This window comes from Equus caballus, chromosome 30, assembly GCF_041296265.1.
Source record: "Equus caballus isolate H_3958 breed thoroughbred chromosome 30, TB-T2T, whole genome shotgun sequence".
Lineage (NCBI taxonomy): Eukaryota > Metazoa > Chordata > Mammalia > Perissodactyla > Equidae > Equus > Equus caballus.
The window spans coordinates 30,022,048-30,048,870 of NC_091713.1; the positions used below are offsets into that span (position 1 = coordinate 30,022,048).

Here is a 26,823-nt window from a genome sequence, read left to right on the forward strand (position 1 = left end):
ACGGCCCCTCGGCGCTCACCGAATCCTTTAATGAGCTCGGTGAAGACCCCGGGGTCGCTTTCCATGAGGCACCACTCCCCGGCATTGCCCGTCATGGCCCCGCCACACGCCGCCCCGCTCCACCTCTCGCGCCGGCCGCCCCCCGCACCAGCTGCCGCCGGCCACTGATCTCGGCGAACCCGCCGCCGAGCTCGTCCACCCCACGTCACCCCGCCTACTTCCCGACAGCCTCCGGGCGCCGTCACCTGCAGCGCCACAGAGCGCGGGAGGACGCTCTAGCCGCCCGGGAGACAGCGAAAGTCTTCCCGGGCTGCGCAGGACCCGTAGCCGACTCGGAAGGGGCGGGAATTCAGAGCGTCGGGGGAGGGAACATCCGGGATCCTCGCCAATCTGGGGCGGGGGCGGGGCGACGGAATGGGGCGGGGCGACGGAAGAGGGGCGGGACTCGTTCCCGGGAGCCGGACCTGGAGGCCCCGGCGGCGGTGGCCGTGGAGCTGGAGCGGTCGCCGCCCATCAGGCCGCCGCCTGTCGTCGATCCCCCGCGCGGCGCAGGGCTTCTCCCGGGGGCGCCGCGGGTTCGGAGGGTCGGCGGCGGAGCGCAGGTGAGGAAAGGCGGGAGGCCGGCCCGGGGCCCTTTGTGCGGTCTGAGCGGCCCCAGGGATGCGCGGGCTGTGAGCGGGCCTCCGTGTCCCTCACGCCGCATCTCAGTGCTCCAGGCCGGAGCAGACGCTTCGCCAGACCTCCGGTCCCCCGCGCTCCGCTCCGTGCCCTGCCCATTGCTGCATGGACATCCGCGCCCTGCTGGGCCCGGATGCTCCCGAGGGTGGGCCCTTTCCGAACAGCTCCTGCTGGTACTTGCATAGTTTCGCCCAGGCCGGCGTCCGGAGTGCCCGCTTTACCCCTCCCCTTCCTCCTCCTCCACCTCCTCCTCCTCCCGCGGCTTCTGCGCCGTGAGGCGTCGCCCTGGATCTGAGGCTTGGGCGGCAGGATCTTTGTGGGAAGCCACAAGGCGATCCTACAGGGAATGACAAGGGATTGGCGAAAGATCCGTCCCATAGTCCGTGGGGATGATGGACAAGTGGAAGGGGATGCCATGCCTCAAAGAAACATGAGGTTGACAAGATATAGTGTATTAGTTTTAAAACATTTGTGATGGTTCTAAGACTAAATGATGAGTTAAAACAAAAATAGCTATTTTCACGAAATCGCCTGCATTCAGCAGGCCCCTGCGGAATGCTAGTGGTAAGATTAAAGTTTTGAAGAATGTATTGATGCATCGCTCCTTAAAGCTGAGTTTCGAGAAGGGCCTTTGGCTTCCAGAAGAAAAATGCTTTAGTGGGTAAAACTTTGGTTCCTCGTTTCTCAAACAGGTGGCTTGAGGCCTGGAGTTAGGGAGCATTGTGTTACCGACTATGTGAAGCCACAAAGTAAACAAATTTTACTGAAGGAAACCACAACGGAACAGCTTTTATGTAAAAACAAGCGTGACTGTATTATGGAGTGGAAGCCAAGAGTTGTGTCAAGTGTTTGATTGAAAAAAAAACTTGGGACGTGGACAAAGAGAACAGATTAGTGGTTACCGGGGGAAAGGAGGCGTGGGGACTGGGCACAACGGGAGAAGTGGTGCCCCTATAATATGACTGACAGATAGTAATGAACAACTGAAATTTCACAAGGTTGTAAACTGTCATAACCTCAATAAAAAAAAAATTGGGAAACTTTCTTGAAGTTTGTCCCTAGGAGACTCTGCACTCAAGCTGGGGGGCTTCTGTTCAGTATCTGCCCTCTAAGGGTACTTAAATGGAAAAGTTTCTGAGGCACAGGGGTCTAGCCTTGTTTCCTTATGAACCATAGCTAGAATGGGCCCCAAACTGTTTATGGTATTTTTTAGTCTGTAATATTGCTGTGGACTTGAAAATGTTTTCTGTGCTAAATAATACATCAAAACTAATATTTATTTGATACCCAACTTAACGTGGTGCCTGTTGTAGAAAAACCAAACTGAAAATTTAGCTCTTGACCCAAACTGGAAGTAATCAGAAAGAGGGGTTAAAATTTTTTTCATTCTGTTCTTAACATTTAACCCTAAAAGTTCACATGAAAATCCAGATTTCTAGGTCTTTGAGAAAAATGGGAGGATCTGGCAGTCCGAGGCCCATCCCACTTGGCAGCCAGTTGGCTGAAGATGCATGCCTCCTGGATGGTATGCTGTCAGCGCTTGCCGCTGTTCCTCACCACTTTTTATTGCATCACACTTGACTTGATCCATCATGTCCATTACCAATCTGCATGATACAGGTATTTGAATTTGTGGCCCCAGGCTTTGCAGTATTGTTTTAAAACTGTCTTGCACTCTGTCATAAACGTAAGTCACCTTGACTTCATTTAAAAAGGAATAAGCTGCAAACTTTTTTGACCTCTTGGGATAAAAGATAGCATTTTCAGCTAACAAATGATCAAGAGACTTTGGAAAGATAGTCAGATGTGTACCTTCAAGAAAAATGGAGGAGAGGCCGGCCTGGTGGTGCAACGGTTAAGTTCCCACGTTCCACTTCTTGGTGGCCTGGGGTTCACCGGTTTGGATTCTAGGTGCAGACATGGCACTGCTTGGCACGCCATGCTGTGGTAGGTGTCCCACATATAAAGTTGGGGAAGATGGACACGGATGTTGGCTCAGGGCCAGTCTTCCTCAGCAAAAAGAGGATTGACAGTAGTTAGCTCAGGGCTAATCTTCCTCAAAAAAAAAGAAAAGAAAAATGGAGGAATCTTTAGAAATAACATTATTTGTGCTGTTAAAAGATACCATAAATGTTCTAATGAATGCGAAGCAGAAAGAAGTGCTATTACGTATTGTGTTATTCGCATTCGCTGATTTTGCATTCAAAATTAAGAGAGAAGTGAGCAATGTATAGAACATCCACAACCAATTTCAAGTGGCAGCCATGCTTTTGATAATACTGTGATCTATTTCATTTCTTCCCCAAATTTTAATTTATGGAAGTTTAATACAACTTTAGCAGTATTAGATTCTTTGGAACGGTGTGCTTTAAGAGCGCTGGGTAGGTCAGGCCAACCCAAGGAAGAATTAACTATCTTTTATTTGTTAATCTGGATTTACAACACTTGATTATTCCAGAGTGGATTAACTGATGGCCAGGCTCTGACCTCGCTCACTGCCCCACTGCCTTCTAACCCACTGACAATGAAGCTAAGTTTTCAAGAGGGAAATGATGACAGTTGGGGGGAAACAAGTAACTAACTGTATGTCTGTGTGTTTCTCTAATTGCTTTTTTTTTCTTTCAAGATTGGTGCCTGAGCTAACATCTGTTGCCAATCTTCTTTTTTTTCCTTCTTCTCCCTAAAGCCCCGCAGTGCATAGTTGTATATTCTAGTTGTAGGTCCCTCTGGTTGTGGCATGTGGGACGCCACCTCACCATGGCTTAGATGAGCGGTGCCATGTCCGCGCCCAGGATCCGAACCTGCAAAACCCTGGGCCACCAAAGCCGACCGTGTGTACTTAACCACTCATCCACAGGACTGGCCCCTCAAATTGCCTTCTAAAGACAAATATTTTAAAAAGTAGGGTTACATACCATTTAAATGCTTACTTATTTAAATAACTTCCCAAATATATTTTATCTAGCCAATTTTTAATTTTCATTTTTTAACAGATGTTTGAGATTTCATGAATCACATATCATGAAATTCACTTTTTTGAAGTAGTTAATTCAGTGGGGTTTTTTTGTTCTTGTTTTGTTTTGTTTTAAAGATTTTACTTTTCCTTTTTCTCCCCAAAGCCCCCTGGTACCTAGTTGTGTATTTTTAGTTGTGTTTCCTTCTAGTTGTGGCATGAGGGACACCACCTCAGCGTGGCCTGATGAGCAGTGCCATGTCTGTGCCCAGGATTTGAACCGGGGAAACCCTGGGCCACCGAGGCGGAGTGCACAAACTTAACCACTTGGCCACGGGGCTGGCCCCTTCATTGGATTTTAGATATTCACAGAGTTGTGTAACCATCACCACTATCTAATTTCAGAACATTTTCATCACCCCCAGGAGAAACCCCTTACCACTTTGGAAAACAGCCTGGCAGCTTCTCTAAAGGTTAGAGAGTTAGCATATGATCCGTCATTTTACATTCATTCCCACTTAGCAGTGTATGCTAGTTCTCGTTTCTCCAAATCCTCACCTACGCTTATTATTGTGATTTTGATTATAGCCATCCTAGTGAGTGTGAAGTGGTGTCTCATGGCAATTTTGGTTTGCATTTCCCTGATGACTAATGATATTCAGCATGTTTTTATGTATTTATTGTCCATTTGTAGATCTTCATCGAAGAAATGCCTATTCAGATCCTTTGTTTTTAAATTGGGTTATTCATCATTTTATTATTGCATTATGAGTTCTTTATTCTAGATACAAGTTCCTTATCATATGTATGGTTTACATATATTTTCTTCCATTCCATGGGACATCTTTTCACTTTCTTGGTGCTGTCCTTTGAAACACCAGTTTTAGATTTTGATCAAGTCCAGTTTATCTGTTTTTTCTTTTGTTACTTATGCCTTTGGTGTCTGTGTTTTGAGACCAACTCTCTGACACCAAGTCAGTGTCCTACCGTTCAGTTCAATTCTGGAGTTTGCATCAGATCCCCCAAGTTAAAGGGCAAGATCCCCAGCAAGACTGCCGTTACTTCAGACACCAGCTGCAAGTAGGGTCCCCAGTCTCCCCACACTTCTGCCTGGCCAGCTACAAATTCAGGGCCTCCCACAACCCCCTCGGGGTCAATAATTCGCTGGAATGACTCATAACTCAGTAAAAGCACTATCCTTTATGATCACAGTTTTATTATAAAGAATACAACTCAAAAACAGCCAAATGGAAGACATACATAGGCCAAAGTCTAGAGGCACGGGTGGGATTTGGTCTTTGGAATCCTGGCATGTCACCCTCCCAGCACATTAATTTGTTCACTAACTGGGAATCTCCGCTAAGTCCAGAGTTTGTATATAGAGTTTCATTACTGGGCATGATTGATTAAATCATTGACTGCTTAGTTGAGCTTAATCTCAGGCCCTCCTCCCCTCTTAGGGAGATTGATCGGCCTGAGTTCCAACCCTCTCATCAAAGGATTGGTCTTTCTGGTGACCAGCCCCATCCTGAGGCTACCGGAGCTAGTTACCTCATTAACATAACAAAGACACTCCTGTCAATCAGGAAATTCTAAGGGTTTTTGAAGCTCTGCCAAGAACCAGGGACAAAGACCAGATATTCTTTATTATACGTCTGTGTCTTACCATCTAGCCACTTTAAAGTTAATTTATATAGCAGCACTCAGTGCCAAGGAGACCAGCTTGAAACATGCTGCCATTCTGTTTGTCGTATTTCACCTTAAAAACTTGACTGGTAAATATACACAAGCAAGTAGAGAGCTACTGTAGCTGTTAGTGATGTGATCTGTTCCCCTGCTTTAGGTTGTACCCTGGAAAGTGTGATCACAGAAGCGTAGGAAAAGCTGAGCAGTTTCTCCTGCAGAAATATTAAAAGGGTTTGTCCTCATGGTTGTCATTAATATAATGTGCAAAGGAAAAATTCCATTGCTACAACTATGGATAAATAACTGACTTCCTTTCTTATACTAGGGGTTACAGGGTCACGTTTAGGGATTTCTGTCTTAGGCATCCTCTATAGATGTAAAAGTTCATTTTGCTGCTTGCTCTACAAAAGATGCTTGAGTACCTAATATTAAACTTACAGAGAAATACTGTTCTCAGATGTCATTTTTACTCAGTATTCATTACTTTCTCTTTATAACTTTTTCATGCTTTATTTTTGATTGTGTTTCCATCACCTACAGTTAATACATTTATTATTTTATTCTGATTACAGGATTTATCTCAAAGGCTTGAATTACATTTTTAATTGCACACATTGAGACTTATTTTCAAAATACATCTTACAGGAAAGAAAAACCAATCATGCATAGTTCTTAGACAAATGGTTCAGAAAATCAACTTCCTTGCTGCGTAGTTATCCTTAAGTGCGTCTTACTAATTGCTTAAAAGTGGTGTTCAGGGGAGGGATACACAAATAAGACCTGGTCCCTGCTCTGAAGGGAACTAATGATGGTAGCTGGATGTGCTCACAAAGAAGGATACAGGGAAAGAATTAGGAGGGGGAGGATGCTGTGGTTTGTGTTGGGACCTTTGAGTCTCACCAGGTGGGCCTTGTGTGGTAAAGCTGGTGTAGAGAAATCTGATAGTGAATGTCCTTGCAACGGTATGCATCTAACAAAGGTAACTAATAAGCAGGAATAGGCAGGTTGAAGTACCACCAGAGCGTTTTTGTGAAAGCTCAATGAGAAGCTAGCAATGTCAAATGCAATGTAAAGATCAAGATAATAGAAAATTTTCTACTGGAATTAGCAATTAAGGTATCAGTCTTTGAGAAGCGTGTTAACCTTCTCAGAGTCTTTTGGATCGAAAGGCAGAGGTCAAAGCCCAGTTGAAGAGGGGGTGAGAGCGAATAGAAGAAGCAGCCACATCCACGGTGCCAGGAGTTTCGGCCTGTGCTGCACGCAGTGACTGTGAATCAGTCCCTGATGACTAATGGAAATGATCGCGGCATCTCTGGCACCACAGAGCCTAGGCCTGCACCAACATAAGCCACTTTATACCAGAGCTTTGTTTGGAAGATTGATGCTGATGTTTCCAACATGATTCTAATCCCTGTCCCCTCAGTCAGGGTCACAGTGTGAGGCTGGGCATTCTCCCATGCGCTTTTCCCCACACCGGTATGTGTTCCCCTCTCTGAGACCCAGTCTTTCCTTGCTCCCTTACCTACCACACTGCCTCACCTAGGGAACTCCCTCGGTTTCCTTATGTCTCTCCCCGCTTAGTGAAGGAGGTTGCTCTGTGGGCCAGTCGGAACAAGGGTGCCCTCCCGCTCATTCTGTCCCCTGCCTTCAGGAATCCTGTTTCTTCAGGCACGCCCTGCCCTTTCTCTACTGTCCTCTGCTCTCCAAATTGAGTGTTTCAATGTCCTCTCATCTAAAAAGGTAGAAAGATTCATCCTCCAGCTCCCGCGCTCTCTCTTACCTTCTCTTTGTAACTTGCAGAGTAGTCTGCCTGGGAAGTCTCCTCTTGGCTGCCTGCCCTCCTCCTCTGCCTGTAATCAGGCTGTTTCTTACAGCACTCTGCTGCCGTTGAGTTTCCCCTTCATGCCTGTTTGCTCAATCAGTGCTCATTTTCCAGCCTTATTTTACTTGCTCTCTGAGCATTTGACGTCACCAGCCATTCACTCCTTGAAGTTCTGTCTCCCGTGGTCCATGATACCACTCCTCCCTAGTTTCCTGTAAGTCTGTGTGCCCCTCCTTCTCTTTCTCCTCTCAACAGGCCCCTTTCTCCCTAGCTCTTACCTGTTAATATTCACCAGCTTGTCATCCTTAGCCTGCCCCACAATAAACACGTCCAAGCTTGTATCATCTTCAAAATAAAATTTCTTGTACCTCGTGTTGCCCTTTAAGCTACTACCTTACCTGTCAACATTTCTTGAAACTGTGCCAGTATATTTAGACAGTTCCTTTTCTAAAATCTGAAGACACAGAGCAAGATTTCAGAAGCCCCTTTCTGGAATGGCTTCCCCCAAGCTTTATATACCGGTCTTCCGGTTTGCCTTCTCTGTGCAGTCTTGCTAGATTATGAGACAGCAGTATTTCATCCTCCTCTGCTCACTCAGTGCTTTTCTGTTAGAACACTTAATTACTGTTTGCTTTGTGTTGTGTATATATTTCTCCCTCACCAAATAGAAAGTGATTTCCCTGAGGGCGGGGAAAAATTTTTTTTTGATCTTTTTAGTGGAACAGAAACCTCCGTCTTATCTTACACATAGTATATGGTAAACGCTGTTTGAGGTGTCTTATTGGTTGTACTCTTGTTTTGTTGGCCATGGGGAGAAGCCCAGTGCACTATAAGGTGTAGGCAGGAAGCTTGTGGCACCTGGGTTAACAGCTATACTGTAGTAAGAGTAGCGGTGGACTGATGAGGTGGTGGACGGTTGCTCCATTAGGAGGATAGAAAGGGGTATTGTTTCTGTCCCTTTCTAGGAGAGACGCTATCCCTAGTTCTATCTAGACAGCTAGTTCTAGTAGCTTTGGAGAGTGGAAGGAGGAAAGTGTGGGTAGTTACAGATGACATAAACTGTAAGTGAGCACAGTTAATAGGATGTTAATCAGTTAGGATGCTCTCAACTACACGTAACAGAAAACTTATAAATGACTTAAACAATAAGGATACATTTGTGATATATTAGGAAATTTGTAAATAAGGCAGTTCCAGGTAGCTTGATGATATCAAGGATCCAGCTTCCTTCTGTTTTTTTTCTGTTCTGCCGTCTTTATAAATTAACGTGTCTTCTTAAACTGGCCTCCTCATGGCTCAGGATAGCTACCACCACTCCAGACATCACTTGTAAATGTCTCAAGGCAGAAAGGGGAACATTCATTTTAAGAGCCCAAGGCCCTTTTTAAGAGTGAAGAAAACAGAAGTATTTCCAGCAGACTTAGCATCACACTGGCCAGAATTGTGATACATGCCCAGTGTCTATACCAGTCATGTGGCAAGAGGAGTGAAAGCATCACCTGGGAACTTGTGATAAGTGCAGATGCTTAGGCCCCACCCCACACATACTGAACTAAGAAAGAAACTTGGGGAGTGAATGGGACCCACCATTCTGTGTTTTAACTAGCGCTTCAAGTAATTTTGATGCACACAGTTTGAGAACACTGGCTTAGAGTAATCATGATTCATCCCTTGGGACTGGGGAATGTCCTGGCCTCCCTTAAAGGACGTAACGCCAGGAAGAGGATAAGAGAGAAGGGAGAGGGGAGGAATGGACTTTAGATGGGCCGGCCGCATGGCGTAGTGGTTAAGTTCACGTGCTGTGCTTCAGCAGCCTGGGGTTCACAAGTTTGGATCCCGGGCATGGACCTAGCACTGCATGTCAAGCCATGCTGTGGCAGCAGCCCGCATAAAATAGAGGAGGATTGGCACAGATGTTAGCTCAGTGACAATCTTACTCAAGCAAAAAGAGGAAGATTGGCAACAAATGTTAGCTCAGAGCCAATCTTCCTCACAAAAAAAAGAATGGATGTTGGATGCACAACCCAAAAATGTCTACACAGTTACTCAGGGAGTAAAGGGAATAAGATCTTTCTAAGTGTTGCTTTCCTCCCTCCGCCTTTTATTTTCCTCTGTCTGGGCCTCCACACCCCATGTTCAGCTGCCTGCTTAGTCTTTGAACCAACAAACTATAACTCAAAACTGTCCCCTTTTTTTTTTCTGAGGAAGATTCACCCAGAGCTAATATCTGTGCCAGTCTTCCTCTGCTTTCTATGTGGGTGGCAGCTGCTCTGGCCGCCAACGAGCAGTATCTGTCCGGGCCCGGGAACCAAACCTGGGCCACGGAAGCAGAGGCCTCTGAACTTAACCACTAGGCCATGGGGCTGGCCCAAAAAACCCTGCCTTCTTATTTGTTGCTTCTCATTATCATACCACCACTTAGTGAGCTTAAAACATATTTTAAATTAAAAGATTTTATGGCAGATTTTAATAAGCATAGATTAATAAATATTTTCCTTTTACCAATTTTACTATTTCTGTCTAGCTGCAATAACATTTTGCTTTTTGGTAGGTTTCCTAAAAGACAGAAAAATGGAGGAATCAGTACACCAAAAGCAACCGTTGAATGAGAAGCAGATAGCCAATTCTGAAGATGGATACGTATGGCAAGTCACCGATCTGAATCGACTCCACCGGTTCTTATGTTTTGGTTCTGAAGGTGGGACTTACTATATCAAAGAAGAGAAGCTGGGCCTGGAAAACGCCGAGGCTTTAATTAGACTGATTGAAGATGGCAGAGGCTGTGAAGTGATACAGGAGATAAAGGCGTTCAGTCAAGAAGGCAGAACCGCCAAGCAAGAGCCTGTGCTCTTTGCGCTTGCCATTTGCTCCCAGTGTTCTGACATCAGCACGAAACAAGCAGCATTTAAAGCTGTCTCTGAAGTTTGTCGCATTCCTACACATCTCTTTACTTTCATCCAGTTTAAGAAAGATCTGAAGGCAAGCATGAAATGTGGCATGTGGGGTCGTGCCCTCCGGAAGGCTATAGCAGACTGGTACAATGAAAAAGGGGGCATGGCCCTCGCCCTGGCTGTTACGAAATATAAACAAAGAAATGGCTGGTCTCACAAAGACCTATTAAGGTTGTCGCATCTTAAGCCTTCCAGTGAAGGTAAGGATAAGATCTTTGTCGGGACAGGGGCTGGGGGAGCGGGGTGCGCAGATACCCGATAAATAGCAGATTTTCCTTTGACATAAGACAGTTATGTGATATTTTCTAGAAATATTCTTTCATTCTCAGAACACACTGATGGGCTAATTCAAATATGTTGAATGCCAACCTGGAATTAAACACCTATCACAGGCAATCCAGAAATTAATAGTCAAGAATCAAATGCCAGATCTACAGGTTAATATCCTAAATCTTAAAATGTCACCCTGCTAGCTAGAGTGCTCACCCAGATGATTCTGGACTGTGAAAGCAGCATGGACGTGACTAAAGGTGTAGTAAGCAGGACAGCTCCTGCCAGTCGATGGCGAATAGCCAGGCTGCACTCTAGCCCCTTACCATTTGTCTCCCTCCCTGTCTCCCTAGGACATATGTTCCATGGAACCCAAAGGCTGCCTGAAATAGCGCTGAACTTAACAATTCAGGACGTTTCTTGTCTCCACGCAGTCAGCCAGGGCACCTGGTAACGTGGGGCAGTTTTTCTGTGTCTATGGGAAGAGGCTTCTGAGAAGTTAGTTGGATCTACAATAATCGCTTGGTCCTTTTCATAAGGGAAGTAAGAAAAGCTTTTGGTCAGGAATCATTTAAATTGGGGACTTGCGGAGGCCGGCCCGGTGGTGCAGTGGTTAAGTGCACAAGTTCTGCTTCAGCGGCCCGGGGTTCACTGGTTCAGACCCTGGGTGCGGACATGGCACCGCTTGGCAAGCCATGCAGTGGCAGGTGTCCTACGTATAAAGTAGAGGAAGATGGGCACCGATGTTAGCTCAGGGCCAGTCTTCCTCAGTAAAAAGAGGAGGATTGGCAGCAGATGTTAGAGGTCATCTTCCTTAAAAAAAAAAAAAAACTTATCACCTACTATGGATGGGCACTGTTCTTAAACATGGGACACACAGTATAGGAATTAATTATTTTATATACATTGTGTGCATTTTTCCCCACTTTTTCTTCGTCTTTGAATTTTTTTGATGGGGGGATTGTTTCTGGCACACCAAAGTTTGGAATTTTAATGAAATCAAATCTCTCCATGTCTTTCTTCATAGGTTTTTGTTTTGTATTTGGTTTAGAAAGGCCTTTTCCAACCTAAAGACATAAAAAGACTTACCTGTGCTTTTTCCCTAACATAGTCATGGTTTAATTTTTTTACTTTTAAATCTTTGGTCCAGTAAGAGAAGAAGAGAGGGATCCAGCTTTCTCTATTGAGACACTACGTGGCGGTGTGGACCTACGTGCTAGTTCTAATCAGAAAAATTAGTTTCTGAATTTGTACAAACAGCTATTCTGGGTTTTTAATTCTTGGTTTGTCAAATGAGGAATTAATAAATATTCCCTAAGCTTACTCCCACATTTAATTCTAAATTTTTGAGGGCAGAATTCATCCTTGAAGCCTTGTAATAATAGCAATATGTTTAGGCATAAAAGATCCCCAGGCTTCTCAGAGTGAAAAGAATTTGGAAACAAACTAAGCTACTGATAAGTAATATTTTAATACCTTAACTGAAAAGTGTATTTAAAACAGATAAAACAAGTCAAAATGTGATTCAAGTAATCAGGTATTTATTGTGTACATACTGTGTGGCCAGCACAATTCTAGAACTTTGGTAGGAGAAAAATAATAAGAAGATTTTTTCCTTCAAGGAAATTTTATTTTAATTGGAAGGACAAAATAGAAGACATGCTCACATGAAACATTTAATCATGTAAGACAATGTAAGATTTTGTACTAAAGTCTGGAAGATAGCAAGTCACAATGCTTTAGAAGTTCCTGCATATTAGTATTAACTTTTTTTTTCGTTTTAAAGATGGGCACCTGAGCCAATCTTTTTCTTTTCCTTTTTCTCCCCAAAGCCCCCCGTTACATAGTGTGTATTCTAGTTGTGAATGCCTCTGGTTGTGCTATGTGGGATGCCGCCTCAGCATGGCCTGATGAGCAGTGCCATGTCCACGCCCAGGATCCGAACTGGTGAAACCTCGGCTATTGAAGCAGAGCACGTGGACTTAACCACTCTGCCACGGGGCCAGCCCCTAGTATTAACTTTTGATCAAATTATCTACATTAGAGTTCAGAAATAGCACATAGGCTCAGTCTGCCTTAGAGATGTATTGGCCTGCACAATATTTTAGAAAAAAATGAATTCTTTGCCAACATCGCATAAAAAAACAATTATAAGACATCACATAAAAATCCATATTCTGGCTTCTTTTGAAAATACATTTTTTTGGCAACACTAAGCCAATACTTCACTAAAACGTTTGTCAGGGCACACTGTCTTTAGTTCACTGCAGTCCCACACTCTCTGTTGTATCACGTGGCCTGTTGCATTTACTTCTTTTACCCACCTTTCCCCCATAGACCTTTGAAAGTGATAACTCAGTTCCCCCTCTCACTCCCTGATTTACAAAAGTGGAAGCTACGGCCTGGAGCGGTGACACAGCCATTTATTGGCAGAGTGTGGGCTATAGCCCAAACTTCCTCAACCCTAATCCAAAGGTCTTTCACCTGTTAAAAGAAATTGTAGAAGAAATGCACTCATTGTGTTTCTTCTTTTAAATTAGGCCTGTAATACTTTCTCAGTTATTAAAAAAAATTACAAATTACCTACCTACCCGTCCGCTTGCACTTATCTCTGCTATTCATAACTGCGTATTGAGCAGCTGAAAGGGACAAGTGAACGTGAGATGAACCGAGATAGTCTGCACTTCTGTGAATTGTTCTGAGACTGTGGACCTGATTTAGGCACTGTCTACAAAGTTTCTAATGCTAGTGTCTCAAAAACGAAGAAGCTCTGTACAAAAATGACTTAGGATATAGGAGTTTTTTCTCCAAAGTCTCATATTGAAACAGTTGTGATGGAATAAGCAAAATTAGTTGACTCCATTCCCTTAAATATGTTATAGCAGTGAAACCAGCATTGCGGTTCAAAGAAATGAACTCCTGTGTATCTAGTTAGGCCTATCACATAATGTCAACGTGTTCTATCTTTTACCTAGTAATCCCACATGCCTTTTCCATTCTTTATTTTGTTAAAGGACTTGCTATTGTGACCAAATATATTACAAAGGGCTGGAAAGAGGTCCATGAATTGTATAAAGAAAAAGCACTTTCTGTGGAGACTGAAAAGTTATTAAAGTATCTGGAGGCTGTGGAGAGAGTGAAGCACACAAAAGATGAACTGGAAGTCATCCATCTAATAGAAGAGCATAGATTAGTTAGGGAACATCTTCTGACAAATCACTTAAAGTCTAAAGAGGTAAGTAAATTATAATATGTTACAGCGTGTGTTGAAACGAATAATTTATGTGTTCAAAGGATAACTATATATTTGGATAACTATATATTCATTAATACTTTGTAAGAAAAATTAAAATATATCTTGAAATTAATGTTTATTTAGAACACCACCTAACACTGTGCCCAGATGTAGTTGTCATTCAATAAGTGTTAGTTCCACACCACAAAATATGCTGGTTAATTTGACTTGCTAATTAAAAATAAATAAGTAAAATTCTTTTGTGGAATTCCTTCATAAAATACATTTCACTTTCTTACTCTGATAAAGAGCAAGTTAGTTTAGTTGATAAGCCTTTGACCAGTTCACACAAATTTTCGTTTAGAGAGTGCTGTGAACCCCAAAAGAAAGCCTTAGAGAACACATCATTAATATTATTATTGATGTAGCTATGTTGTACTGATTCATTTCCTCTTAATTCCTTACGTGTCTACCTACGTTTTTGCAATAGATCTGGAAAGCTTTGTTACAAGAAATGCCTCTCACTGCATTACTCAGAAACCTAGGAAAGATGACTGCCAACTCAGTGCTTGAACCAGGAAATTCAGAAGTATCTTTAGTATGTGAAAAACTGTGTAACGAAAAACTGTTAAAAAAGGTAAGCATTACCTTCGTTAGTTACTACTATTGGAAGAAGTTGGCGCCTAAATTTTAGAAGTACAGGCAGCACATTTTTTAGGTATTCTGAGACTTTTATCGTACCAAATTGCATTTTGACTCTAAAATCTAAGATTAATATACCCTCGTTTTTTTCTTTATTAAATAATATTTATTAGCTATAATAACAAAAATCTGACATGTAATTACGATTTTTCGTTTCAATTTTGCATTTCCTTTCTGTCTTTATCTTGTTTCTAGGCTCGTATACATCCATTTCATGTTCTGATTGCATTAGAAACTTATAAAACAGGTCACGGGCTCAGAGGAAAACTGAAGTGGCGCCCTGATGAAGACATTCTGAAAGCTTTGGATGTCGCTTTTTACAAAACCTTTAAGGTAATGGTTTGACTTTTGTTTTAAAATAAATGACCCAATTAGGGTTTAATATCTTTTGTAAAAACGTATTTTAAAGATAATATTAATAGTTTACCCATTTTTGATTAGATATTCATTTGTTTTTCCTTAATTCATGTGAAGGTGGGTATATACTTAACATTATAAGTTTATGAGTAAAGTATTTCTTTCTACCTGTGGGCAACAACCAGTTATCCTTAGATCATTTTGACAAGTTTTTTTTATTTATTTATTTATTTTTATTATTCCTTTTTCTTCCCAAAGCCACCCGGGTACATAGTTGTGTATTTTTAGCTGTGGATCCTTCTAGTTGTGGCATGTGGGACTCCGCCTCCACATGGCTTGATGAGCAGTGCCGTGCCCACGCCCAGGATTCGAACTAGCAAAACCCTGGGCCACCAAAGCAGAGGGCGCAAACTTAACCACTCGGCCACGGGGGCCGCCCTGTGCAATAGATTCTTAAATATGACACCAAAAGCACAGGCAACAAAAGAAAAAGTAGGTAAATTGGACTTTATCAAAATTTAAATCTTCTGTGCATCAAAGGACACTCAAGAAAGTGAAAAGATAACCTAAAGAATAGGAGAAAATATTTGCAGATGATATATTTGATAGGAGTTTAATGTCCAGAACATATGTATTAACAACTTCTACTATTCAACAGTAAAAATACAAACAACCCAATTCAAAAATGGGCAAAGTACTTGAATCGACATTTCTCCAAAGAAGATATACAAATGGCCAAAAGCCCATGAAAAGATGCTCAACATATTAGTCATCAGGGAAATGCAAATCAAAGCCACAGTGAGACAACACTTCACACATAGTTGGATGGCTCTTATCAAAAAGCAGAAATAACAAGTGTTGGGAAGGATCTTGAGAAATTGATACTCTAGTGTATTGCCGGTAGGAATGTAAAACGGTGCAGTCCCTGTGGAAAACAGTTCGGTTGTTCCTCAAAAAGTTGAACATAGGATTACCATACCATCTAGCAATTCCGCCACCTGTGTGTATACGCAAAAGAGTTGAAAACAGGGACTCAAACAGATCCTTGTACATGAATGGTTGTAGGATTAGTCACCTTAGCCAAAGGTAGAAACCACCAAGTGTTCATCAGCAGATGATGGATAAACAAATTATGGTATATACATACAATGGAGTATTCAGCCTTATGAAGGAAAGGCATTTGAAATAGGCTACAACATGGACGAACCTTGAAAACATTATGCCAAGTGAAATAAGCCACAAAAGGACAAGTATTATATAATTCCACTTATATGAAGTATCCAGGATAGGCAAATTCACAGAGACAGAAAGTCAAATAGAAGTTGCCAGAGGCTAGAGAGAGGTGGGAATGAGAAATTATTATTAATGGGTGCAGAGTTTGTATTGGGGATGATGAAAAAATTCTGGAAATAGATAGTGGTGGTTATATAACATTGTGAGTGTACTTAATGCCACAGAATCATACACTTAAAAATTATTAAAAAGTAAATTTTATGTTATTTGTATTTTAATGCCACAAAAATAGTTTGTGGCTAGAAATTCCCTGTTTACTTCATGAGGAAAGATTTAAAAAGCAGGGAGATGGTAACTTCCTCACATAAAATTAGCAACTAAGCTATTTTACTTTGTTTTACCTCTAGTGAAAGCTAAGCATTTTTAAATACTTCAATTAATTGATAAATCAAAAATCAGGCTTTTGGGGCCAGCTCCGTGGCCGAGTGGTTAAGTTTGCGCGCTCCGCTGCGGCGGCCCAGGGTTCAGATCCTGGGCACGGACATGGCACCGCTCGTCAGGCCATGTTGAGGCGGCGTCCCACATCCCACAACTAGAAGGATGTGCAACTAAAATATACGACTATGTACTGGGGGGGTTTGGGAAATAAAGCAGAAAAAAAAGAAAAGGAAAAAAAAAAAGATTGGCAACAGTTCTTAGCCCAGGTGCCAATCTTAAAAAAAAAAAATCAGGCTTTTTATCTTAGAGTCTTTCAAATGAAAGATAAGTAAATATGATTTGTTAGAAGTTTAATCTACTTAGAATTTCTCTGATTGCTTTTAATGATTGTTTTATTTTGTGTTCTCTCTAGACAGTTGAGCCTACTGGAAAGCGTTTCTTGCTGGCTGTTGATGTCAGTGCTTCTATGAACCAAAGAGTTTTGGGCAGTATACTCAACGCCAGCACGGTGGCTGCAGCCATGTGCATGGTGAGGACACCTCAGACAATTGAGAATGTTTCCCACCCCACAAAATGTTTACTGTGGGGCAAAATTATCAAGTTAGATATCATCAAGAGTTATATTTTCACTTGTTTTTGTCATTTCAGTTTATTTAGCACATTTTCATTTCGTTTAAATGTCATTTTCGTATCTAAAGATAATTAAAAATAAACCAAGTTTAAAGTATATTGTATATATACTTAAGTATATTATATAATTGTATATACTTGGGTCTGTTCAGTATTGTAGGTATATTGAAAAAGCATGTCTAAAGAAGAATCAGAATAGAAATTTTAATTTTACAACAAAAGATTAAGTATTCATAGTATTTTGAGGAAGTAGATAATGCTTAGAGAAGTTATTAATGAATATAGGAGTTAAAAGCTCAGAAACTAATAACAATAGTCAGGGACCTTTGGTTCTGGCCGCTGTCACTGAATGGCAAGAAATGAATCTTAGGCAAGCTGCTTCACTCCTCTTCTGTGGCTTTATTCTTTATTTAATAAGATGAGAAGAATATGTACTCTATTTGCTTCAAAGGATTGTTGTGGAAACCAGTGTCTTTGTAAGTTTGTGAAAGCACTTTTAAAGCTATACTCCTGTTACTGTGTAGTTCCAAAACACAATAAGTTTAGAATTAAAATAAGCATCATAGAGTGTTTCTTTCAAGATGAAGTTTTATGAACTTGAGGATATTGTATTTATTTTCCCACAATCTGCTGAAAATTACTACCGTTGAATTTTTCAGGTTGTCACACGAACAGAAAAAGATTTTTATGTAGTTGCTTTTTCCGATGAAATGGTACCATGTCCATTGACTGCAGATATGACCTTGCAACAGGTTCTAATGGTTATGAATCAGGTATGAAATTGTTTTATTAAGTTTACTTAACATGTATAATAATTTTATGTCAGTGTCATGCTGGATATTAATACATTTGTGAGAACAAATTGTTTCATCTCAATTTTCTCATGAGCACAAAATCAAAAAAATATGTATGAGCTTTGGGAAGGCCTATATATTGGCTCTAAACAAAATGACAATGTAAAAAGTAGTATTTTTAAGTTTTTGATTATTTCCGACATCTCAGTATGGAAAGTAGAGCACTTCTTTTATTCGTATTCATGTTTCTGATTTAGATCCCAGCAGGTGGAACCGATTGCTCGCTTCCAATGATCTGGGCTCAAAAGACAAATACAGCTGCTGATGTCTTCATTGTCTTCACGGATAATGAGACCTTTGCTGGAGGTGTCCATCCTGCTGTTGCTCTGAGGGAGTATCGAAAGGTAAAACAAATTCTAATATTCTTTCTCCCCCGAAATAAGACTCGATTCTCAAACATTCACTATGTATTCCCAAAAAACTGCTCCTGAAGGTAGTTCTGTACCTTTGCGTAGGAATACAGCTCCAGTTCTGGACTCAGCAGTAGTGGAAAGAAGAAAGTATTGCCTACACATAGATAATTTATTTCAACCAGTTCCAATGCTATGCATTACTAAGACTACCCTTTGCAAACAGTATTTTTGGTAATAATCAAAATGTTTACTTTACCTTAACTGTAAATTTTTTAATGATTCAGTGTGCTCCTTGAAAAATTAAAGTATCATTTGTGAGTTCTGTTAAAGGACTACATAAAATTAAAGCAGAGCTGTATAATCTGTGTCTTAAGTTTTATGGATGTTTCTGTGTTTTAATCAGTGCTCTCCAGTTGAGCTTTCTGAAATGATGGAAACGTTCTAAATCCACATCATCGAATATGGTAGCCGTTAGTCACGTGGGGCTGTTGAGCACTTGAATTGTGGCTAGTGTGACTAGGAGTAGAAATAGAACTTGACCCCCAGGAGACCTGCTGAATCAGAAACTCTGGGGGTGGGACTGTGTTTTAACCAACGCCTCTGGGGATGCTGAGGTATGCTTAAGTTTGAGAACAAGTGAGAATAGAATTTGGAGTCAAGACCGCGTGGGCTCTGGGTTCTGAGCTCTGAGTCTTTCTCTTTTAGTAACTGTGGACCTGAACACATTATGTGACTGATAGATGTCATGGTAGTTAATAGTACTATGAGCCTTTTAGGGTTGTTAGAACAATTGCATTGGATTAATTACTTGAAGAGCTCATTATGGCGTCCGACATAGTGCACACTGAGTGAGTGGTGGTTTTTCTCAAGAACTCGATTATTTTAACCTTAAATCATAGCTGTACAGAACAAGTTCCTGCATGTGACATGTGTCTGTTACAGATATCAGAGTCACAGACCAAAAATTAATAATCCCAGGGAACTATTTTGTTATATTTATATATACCCACACACACTGTCCCAGTGTTTGATATGTTGGTAAAAATGTCTGATGCCCCTGAATATCCTGACAACTTTCATGAGTACAGAGTCCCTAGGCTGCTCAGGAATGTATTCTGCGGCCCATAGAATAAGTAAGAATATAGAACCAGAGAAGCAGGAATTTCAGGCAGGTTCTTTACACAATTTTATTTTCTATTCTCAGATCATATAGTCTGGCCCTTGAAAGATTGACAAATTTTATGGGCAGGGAAAAAAATTGACTTTGTAATGAAAACTTGTGATAGAATTGAGTGTTTTAATTTTGGAGGTTATTTGCTTTTGCTTACGTATAATTTTTTTAATATGTATTTTGATCTTTTCCTACAGAAAATGGATATTCCAGCTAAGCTGATTGTTTGTGGAATGACATCAAACGGTTTTACCATTGCAGACCCGGATGACAGGGGCATGTTGGATATATGTGGCTTTGATACTGGAGCTCTGGATGTTATTCGAAATTTCACATTAGATGTGATTTAACCGTAAGCACCAGCATGATCTCGGAGCTCCGTTGCCATCAGGGATCTCACTAAAAATACGAAGCTCTTCCCAGCCAAGCATAATTGAATGCAGGGTGATAAAAGGATGGTAAAGTATGTGCATAATGGAAAACTTACCTTACCAAAAACAAAGGGAAGGAAACAGAAGACGACCCAAAGTATTTTCTGTCTACTAAACCCGCTCTTGGGAAATACTTCAGAATACACTGTAGCTGCCTCTCTCTGATGGAGAACTTCTTGTTGCTGGGCACTGTAAATAGTCACAGTTGTTCTTTGCATAATAACCACATTTGTACTTTAAAGAAGTGAGAGCCAAAAGTGTAAGTAGTTTCATATCATGTCACTTGTTTGAGAATTGCTTCAAGTTTTCTTAAATGTTTTCATTGGGAAAGGACAGCTTTGATAATGTCCATATACTCTGAAATGCACTGGACCATTTAACTGTGATGGAACACGAAACTCATCTGTAAACTTTTATACCGAGGAGGTTTAAAAAAAAAAAAAAGATATTTGATTAAATTTTGAATGAGTTTTACAAATTCCATTGTTTTATAAGATCACATTAATAGCAGCTTTTTAATTCAGTGAAAAAGATATTTTGTTTCCGATGTCTTGTTTACACTTGATTGTTACCATTAACCAGAAGCCCCATGGAAACCCCTGAGAAAACACTCTAAAGTTTGTGTCAGCCGAGGACGTGTATTTGGTTTGCTTTTTGTTTGTTTTGGTGTATTTTATTGCTGTGAGTGAGGGGCGTGACTTGACAGTTTCCTCTGAATTATAACAGCATAGCCACAGGTACTCACACTTTCCTTTTTTCATACTATTAAAACAATGTAAAATATTTCAAGCATTTAACTCCCCCACTCATAATCTGAAAGTATGACAATTAAAATCTCAACTATAACCAGATAAGCTTTTTTCTTACTTTAAAATAAATATTGTTCTAATTACTTTTAGCTATTTTTTTAGCCAATTGTAAATGGGTTTTAGATATTTTCTAACTGTAAATGTGTCAGTGGCCTCCTAGGGCTTTGTCCATTATTCATTTGTGGCAAAACATTCTTTTTTGATAGTGTAAAAAAATCAAGCTAGGTCTTTCAAGTTTGAAAGGCAATTTTTAAGTAGCATATTTTCCACTAACCAGTCTGTAAGAAATTTTTTCTATTTTATTTGTGTATATTAAACTTCTTTTCATTACACTAAAGTGCATTATTTTCTTAAGCACATACCTCTTCTTTGTGGGGAGGTTTAACTGTTGAAATGCCACTATCTTTGCTCATAATTGTATCATGTTTGTCTAAGATAGCTTATACATAAAACTCAAATTTTTATGTATTCTTTAAATATTAATTAAGACTTTACTGGGTCTTTATAAAGCCCTTTTCACTGTATGAAAAGTCAAACTAGTAAATGTAAATTATAGCCATTTACATGCTCGAGCAGGTTAGAGGTTTTATGTTTTTGGGGCAAGGGGGACTTTTAGTGGTGTTCAAATTTGTGTGGATATTTTCTTCTGTTTCATCGGAAATTTGGGCTCTAGGAGTGACAAGAAAATGTTCCTCTCAGAGTTGTTTGACATATTTATGCTGGCTCTGATATGTAGCCATTCCTTCAAGGCAACTGGTAGCAATTGATAAATGTTGTGATTTCCCTGAGAATGTTTTGGTCAGCAAAGCTAATAGCACCCCCCGCCTCCCCCCCAAAAAATACATTTCTTCTCATGTCATTCTGTTTTTAACCCTCTTTGTCAAGTGTGGGATTTAACGTATTAGCTACTTTTGATACATTAAAATATTGTGTTCAGATTGAATTTCAAGTTTAAAGAACCTAATAGAATTATGTAATAGTTTTTGAATTCTTTAAGTACACCCAAGATCTTCTTAAATTAAAAATTATAACATGATCAAACTTTTTATTCCCAAGAGAAATGTTTAATGGAATATAGTATAAAAGTTTATTTCCTTCAGTTATGTACTATTTCTATAGTGCTTTTAGACGTGTTCACAAGCTAATCTGAAATCCATCAGACAAGTCAGATTAGATGTGACCTTTTTGAAGTATTTAGGTAAGTCTAATTAAATAGATTAGGATATGATTTCAGAAAGAAGAAAAAGAATACTAAAAGCCACCCCAGAAGGTAACTATTTTCAAATCATGGAATTTTAGAGCTGGGAGAAACAGAAATTTAAAAGGTAATTTTTTAATTTCAGGATCCGAGGTCCAAGAGAGTGTGGCTTTGGAACACTAGATCTGGAAATCTGGGTCTCTTCATTCCCATTCCAGTATTCGTTTCCCCGCAAAATGGAAAATATTGACTCCCAAGAGTAGGGGATAAAATAGAGTTATTCAAGACTTTTGTCTTTCTAGGTATTAGGAAATAATGTATATACATGATTGCTTTAGGAGTAGAATATGGAGAAATTGTGACCATGGATACTTTTGCAGTTCATAGTAATCCTCAAGCACAATTAATGTGTTAAGAACCTGTGTTGCTATATAACATAATCCTATAGAAAAAATAAAAAACTTGACCTCATTAAGAATAAAATGTACTCAAGTGATAACGAAGTTTTATTTTCTGAATTACTTTTAGGATTACTGCTATGTTAATATTTAGGGAAATGTTTTAAAAACAATCCTAAGAAAAATAAACTTTGTTTCCTAGAAAATATGTACATATTTTCAGGATATAGCTGTAATCAGTAAAACAAAAACTAATCTTATGATCCTACTCTTCCTTGTTAGTTGAAATTTCTTGGAAATTCCGCTTATTAACACTGTTATATATTATTTAGTTTAGTAGCTTTTAGGGAAACCTTAGCGAGGGAGATGCTACGAAATGGCATTTAGTGTTAGCCCTCTGGAATCTCTTTTGCTTTATCTAATTTACTGTGTCACTGTAGACAGCCCATTTAACCTATGGGGTTCAAGTTTGCTGTCTTTAAAAAGTAACATCTGATGATTGGATCATAGAAGAATCCATGAATTAATATTTGTATAAAAGTTTAAATTGGGAATAGGGCTTGCAATACAAATTAGAACTTTTTACAAATTAAAAACAATAGGCTATGTATTTTGAAAGAGAAAATGTCTTAGCAAAATAGCTCAATAGGCTCAATAATTTTTTAAAACATTCCTGTTCTGAGTGGAAATGTGGAAGAAGGATTTTCACAGCAAAGCTGAGTGTTGACTAAGCAGTCATTGATCTCTGATCAAGAGGAGGAAAGAGTAGGTTCCAAGTCTAAAGTCCCCTTGGATAGACCTAGAAAAGCAAGCTCATCCTCTAAATGAAGAGATGCTGTTAACAAACATTTGCTTAATCTTTTAAAGTAACTGGTCAATCTACAAATGATTGAATGTCATTTGGGCAGGCTGTTTTTCTCATTTTCTGAGGTTTTGCTAAACCAATATAAAATCCTTTTGGAAATTTAGGGCAGGTTTCCTCAATAAATTTGAGAATCTGACAGTTTATGTAAGAGACACCTTTAAAAGCACAATAAAACTACATGTCAACAATAATTAAAGGGAATTCATTGTGATCACTTAGTGGATTGATTTTAATTTGACCTAAAGATGATATACCCACAAGTACAAATTTCTTGTTAAGTGATGCCCTTAGAGTAAGTAATCAAAAATGAAAAATTCTAGTCTTGTATACCACGGGTACCACGGGTTTGGGGTGATTTAACAGACATAGCTCCTCCAGAGAAATGTCATAGAGCCTCAATGTAAACGTACAAGGAAGCATTAGGAAAAATGATAAATTGAGCTCTGAAATTAGTTGTATTTACTGTATAGATTTTAGTTAGTACTTCCCTCTTATCTGCCTCCCAGTGTCTCTTATGTTGAAAGATTACTTTTATAGCTCTATTTTTATTTTCCACTTCCTTTCTTTTGACATTTTAACCTTCTGTTTCTTGTTCTAGTCTTGCTCGACCTGGGTAGTAGAAGGAATGACAAGGAAGTCACCCATATTTAGGGTTGGGATGAATCTTTTGCAGATTACCTTTTGTTCCATATAGATTTAAGATCATATTTTTTTCAAATTAATAATGGGCAGGTCTCTTGGAACAATAATTGGATTGATATATTCTCTCCCCAGATTGTTATATTGTACACCTTTTGTATTAGATGTTTGCAGAAATTTTGTGGCCTTTGAGTAAGATCAATTATTCAGACTTTGTTTGCAATTATAGATGTACCTAGCCCTTAGAAAAAGCACTTAGAAAAAGAAATAACTGAATACTCTTTCAGAATATAGCGTGTCTCAATGCTTCTATTTCCATAACTGTAAAGACCGCGCCGTCAGAATCTTTAGTCTTCTGAACACTTCCATTAGCTTATATATTCGTGGCTTGTAGCATAACAGGTCTTGTAAATAATTTGTATTGACATTCAACTTTTTTTTTGATTGGTGGATTTTTTATTTGCTAATTCTGTGGTAATATTTTTCATGCAGAAAACTAATGTAGTTAAGCATACTGTTTGAATACAATTACAATTAATGACAAGTTTTTCCTAAACCCTGAAAATACTAAATTATATTGGGAATTACTAGAAAGAGACATAAACTAGAGTTATGTTGCAAAATTCTATTACTGAAATTAAAGTGATACTTTTCCATGAGAATGAATTTTGTAAATACAATGAAAATACACAAAAGCTGTTTCTGAGCCTAAAGAGATTTTGCCATTTGCTTCTATTTAATTTAGCAGCACCAGGATTAATATTAATTTTATGAACACAAGTGGTAATATTTAATTTTAAAATATATTTAAATTTCTGTACTTTAAGAAGTTGTCAGAATTTGTGCTTGAACAAAAGAAATAGTAAGTTAGCTACATTTCTGCTGGTTTCACTTAATGAACACTTGGATTCTTAACGGTAGCGAATGAGGTTAAAGCCTTGCTATTTTATGTAGCGTCACCACATATAACTGACAGAGTGTTATATCAATACAAACATTGTATTGAAACTTCTCTGCAAATTACTTGTTAGGCTTTATGTGTAATTAAACTGTTTAGAATCCATACACAGCCAAATTAAATTTAAAATAGTACACAATTAATAGTAATCAAGAAAAAATGTTTTTCTTGCACTATTATTCTGAATATGGACTACAGATGATTTGGTGTGGTGTGACAAGACATAACTTTTGTAATGCTTTTGAGTTATATTTTCTTCCTTTTATTGCCAGCTTCTGATAATGAAGAAATTCTTCAAAGGGATGACAGAAATGAACTCATTTTTTAAAAAAAAATTGGTTAAGGGAGAATTGTTATAGTCTAGTTCTAAACTGTCCATTTGCTTTATATAAAGGCTTTGATTTCCATAATTGACCACTTGATGAGTATTTAAATTACACAAAATAATGCCTGCTTAGAATAAAATTTAAGTATGCAAGAGCCTTAAAGTGAAAAAAATGAACCTCTGACTGCCTTAAAATATGACTAGCTCTCCAACCAGGCATTCTAGTTACTTTCCACTGGGTCTGTCCACTAAGTAAGGCCTTAATAGCATTAGTGCTTCTGAAGTCCAGGGCTCGAGAAGTCTTTTAGAGCTTTCACTTTTACATCATGAATGGAGATTTAACTCTTGAGTTTTAAAACCTGATTGCACATTAGTAGTTTGAGCACCCATTAACAGGATAATCTGGGTACGCGGGTGTGTGACACATACATGTCTGTTAACATCAGTAATATTTTGTGGTAGTTAAGGTTTTTTATTGTTTTGTAGAACAAATTATCCAAGCAGCTGGATCTTATGTCACCTGATCTCCAAGGACCAAGTTGCATATTTAAACACTATGAATGAAAAATACAGTTGTACAGTTCCAAAAATGATTAATTTTTTAAGGGAATTTTTCAAGACAAAAGGCAAATATTTTGTTCAAGCCTACAAGCAAATTCATTGAAAGAAGTAAATATAGTTGTAAAACATTGCGACTGTTGTAATAAAAAGTATCCAGGCCAGTGATTCATTGAATTATATTCACATTTTTACAATCACTTTGCCTTTTAAAGCAGGGATATTTTATAAAACTGAAAGAAAACTAAATTGTCAAGCTGGTGCTGAAAACTCTATAAAGTTTGATTCATAACAAGTTTCATTTCAAAGGAAAGGACCCTGGAAGGAGGCGGGGGTTTCCTGGGTCTGTTGATAAACTCACTGAGGCTTCGTCGAGTCTTCCAAGCTTGCACTGTAAATAATATACCTAACAAAGTAATTTTGCTGTCTTCTGATAGAAAATGAATGAAACACTAATGTATTAAACTTCTTTGATGATAAAGCAGTTTTCACCAAATCCGAGAAATGTTGACCTTCTCTCCTTTCTAGCCTTGCAAAATACCGTAGTGAATATAAACCGTTTGAGACATGGAGGCAGGTGGGCACTGAGTGAACTGGTTCTGGTCAGTTGTATTATTGTAGAAAACGATAGATGTACCAAATAAACTCTATGCACAGCAAACAATTGTCTTTTTATTTCTTTAAAGAAATAAGAATTGTAAGGTTATAATATGCTTTATAAAAGCTAAGGTTCTTATAGTCATATTTGAATAAGAGGAAATTAAGTTTTGATAATTAACATTGGCCTTATAATGCCTCTAATTGTGTATGCCTATTATTTAATTATTTTAAATATATGTGGTTGGGGATTCTTTTCCAGTGGATTTCAATTAGAGGACCAAAACAACTGAATTTAATCAAAATGCACGTTCTTGAAAGAGTTTTAAAACAGGATGATTTTGTGGAAAAAAATCTACTCAAAGTTGCCAACTGGGAAAAGTTATGTTAACACCAAAAGTCAACTATGCAAATAAAAATCTTTTGTTTCAGTGCCAATTATCAGGAATTTCTTTTCTCTCAGAATTCCCATAAAACTTTTCTGAAAAGTTATGAGATCTGAGCTGTAGGTTATGCAGAAGGGTAAGAGCAAGTTACATCAGAATACACCTACCAAAACTTTGAATATTTGGTTGATTTTATAGTTGTCGTATTAAAGATGACAAAGTCAACAGTTGTATGGAGAAAGGGAGATTGCGAACTATACATTTCTATAGATGAAGAAAACTAGACTTAAAAATTTTTAACAGTATTAAACCTTATCAAGACACCT

At 39.1% G+C, this 26,823-nt stretch overlaps 2 protein-coding genes across 9 annotated transcripts in view; one reads left to right on the forward strand and one right to left on the reverse strand.

Annotated features, from left to right (window-relative positions):
* The window catches only part of UCHL5 (ubiquitin C-terminal hydrolase L5), a 40,958-nt gene extending 40,070 nt beyond the window's left edge, over positions 1 to 888 (reverse strand). For 2 of the 7 annotated variants that reach the window (XM_070255774.1, XM_070255772.1), the window contains exon 1: positions 246 to 465. Coding sequence is in view for 3 of the 7 variants with exons in the window: in XM_023632618.2 (XP_023488386.1) it covers positions 20 to 95 (76 nt within the window). In the remaining 4 variants the exon portion in view is untranslated. Of the gene's footprint in view, positions 1 to 19; positions 197 to 245 lie in introns of those variants that run through there. The other 5 variants (XM_070255775.1, XM_070255773.1, XM_023632618.2 and 2 more) reach the window with 5 other exon arrangements.
* On the forward strand, positions 404 to 26,549 carry RO60 (Ro60, Y RNA binding protein). Of its 2 annotated transcripts, XM_070255771.1 has the most exons (10): positions 465 to 602; positions 9,691 to 10,290; positions 10,714 to 10,810; positions 13,375 to 13,595; positions 14,086 to 14,232; positions 14,493 to 14,630; positions 16,738 to 16,854; positions 17,615 to 17,728; positions 18,007 to 18,153; positions 19,531 to 26,549. In XM_070255771.1, exons 5-10 carry the CDS (start codon positions 14,110 to 14,112, stop codon positions 19,681 to 19,683), a joined length of 792 nt encoding a protein of 263 aa, XP_070111872.1. In that variant the 5' UTR covers positions 465 to 602; positions 9,691 to 10,290; positions 10,714 to 10,810; positions 13,375 to 13,595; positions 14,086 to 14,109; the 3' UTR covers positions 19,684 to 26,549. The 2 variants fall into 2 exon arrangements, with proteins under 2 accessions (XP_001490874.2, XP_070111872.1); XM_001490824.5 differs by lacking the exon at positions 10,714 to 10,810 and having other exon boundaries at positions 404 to 602.
* Positions 26,550 to 26,823: the final 274 nt, after the last annotated feature.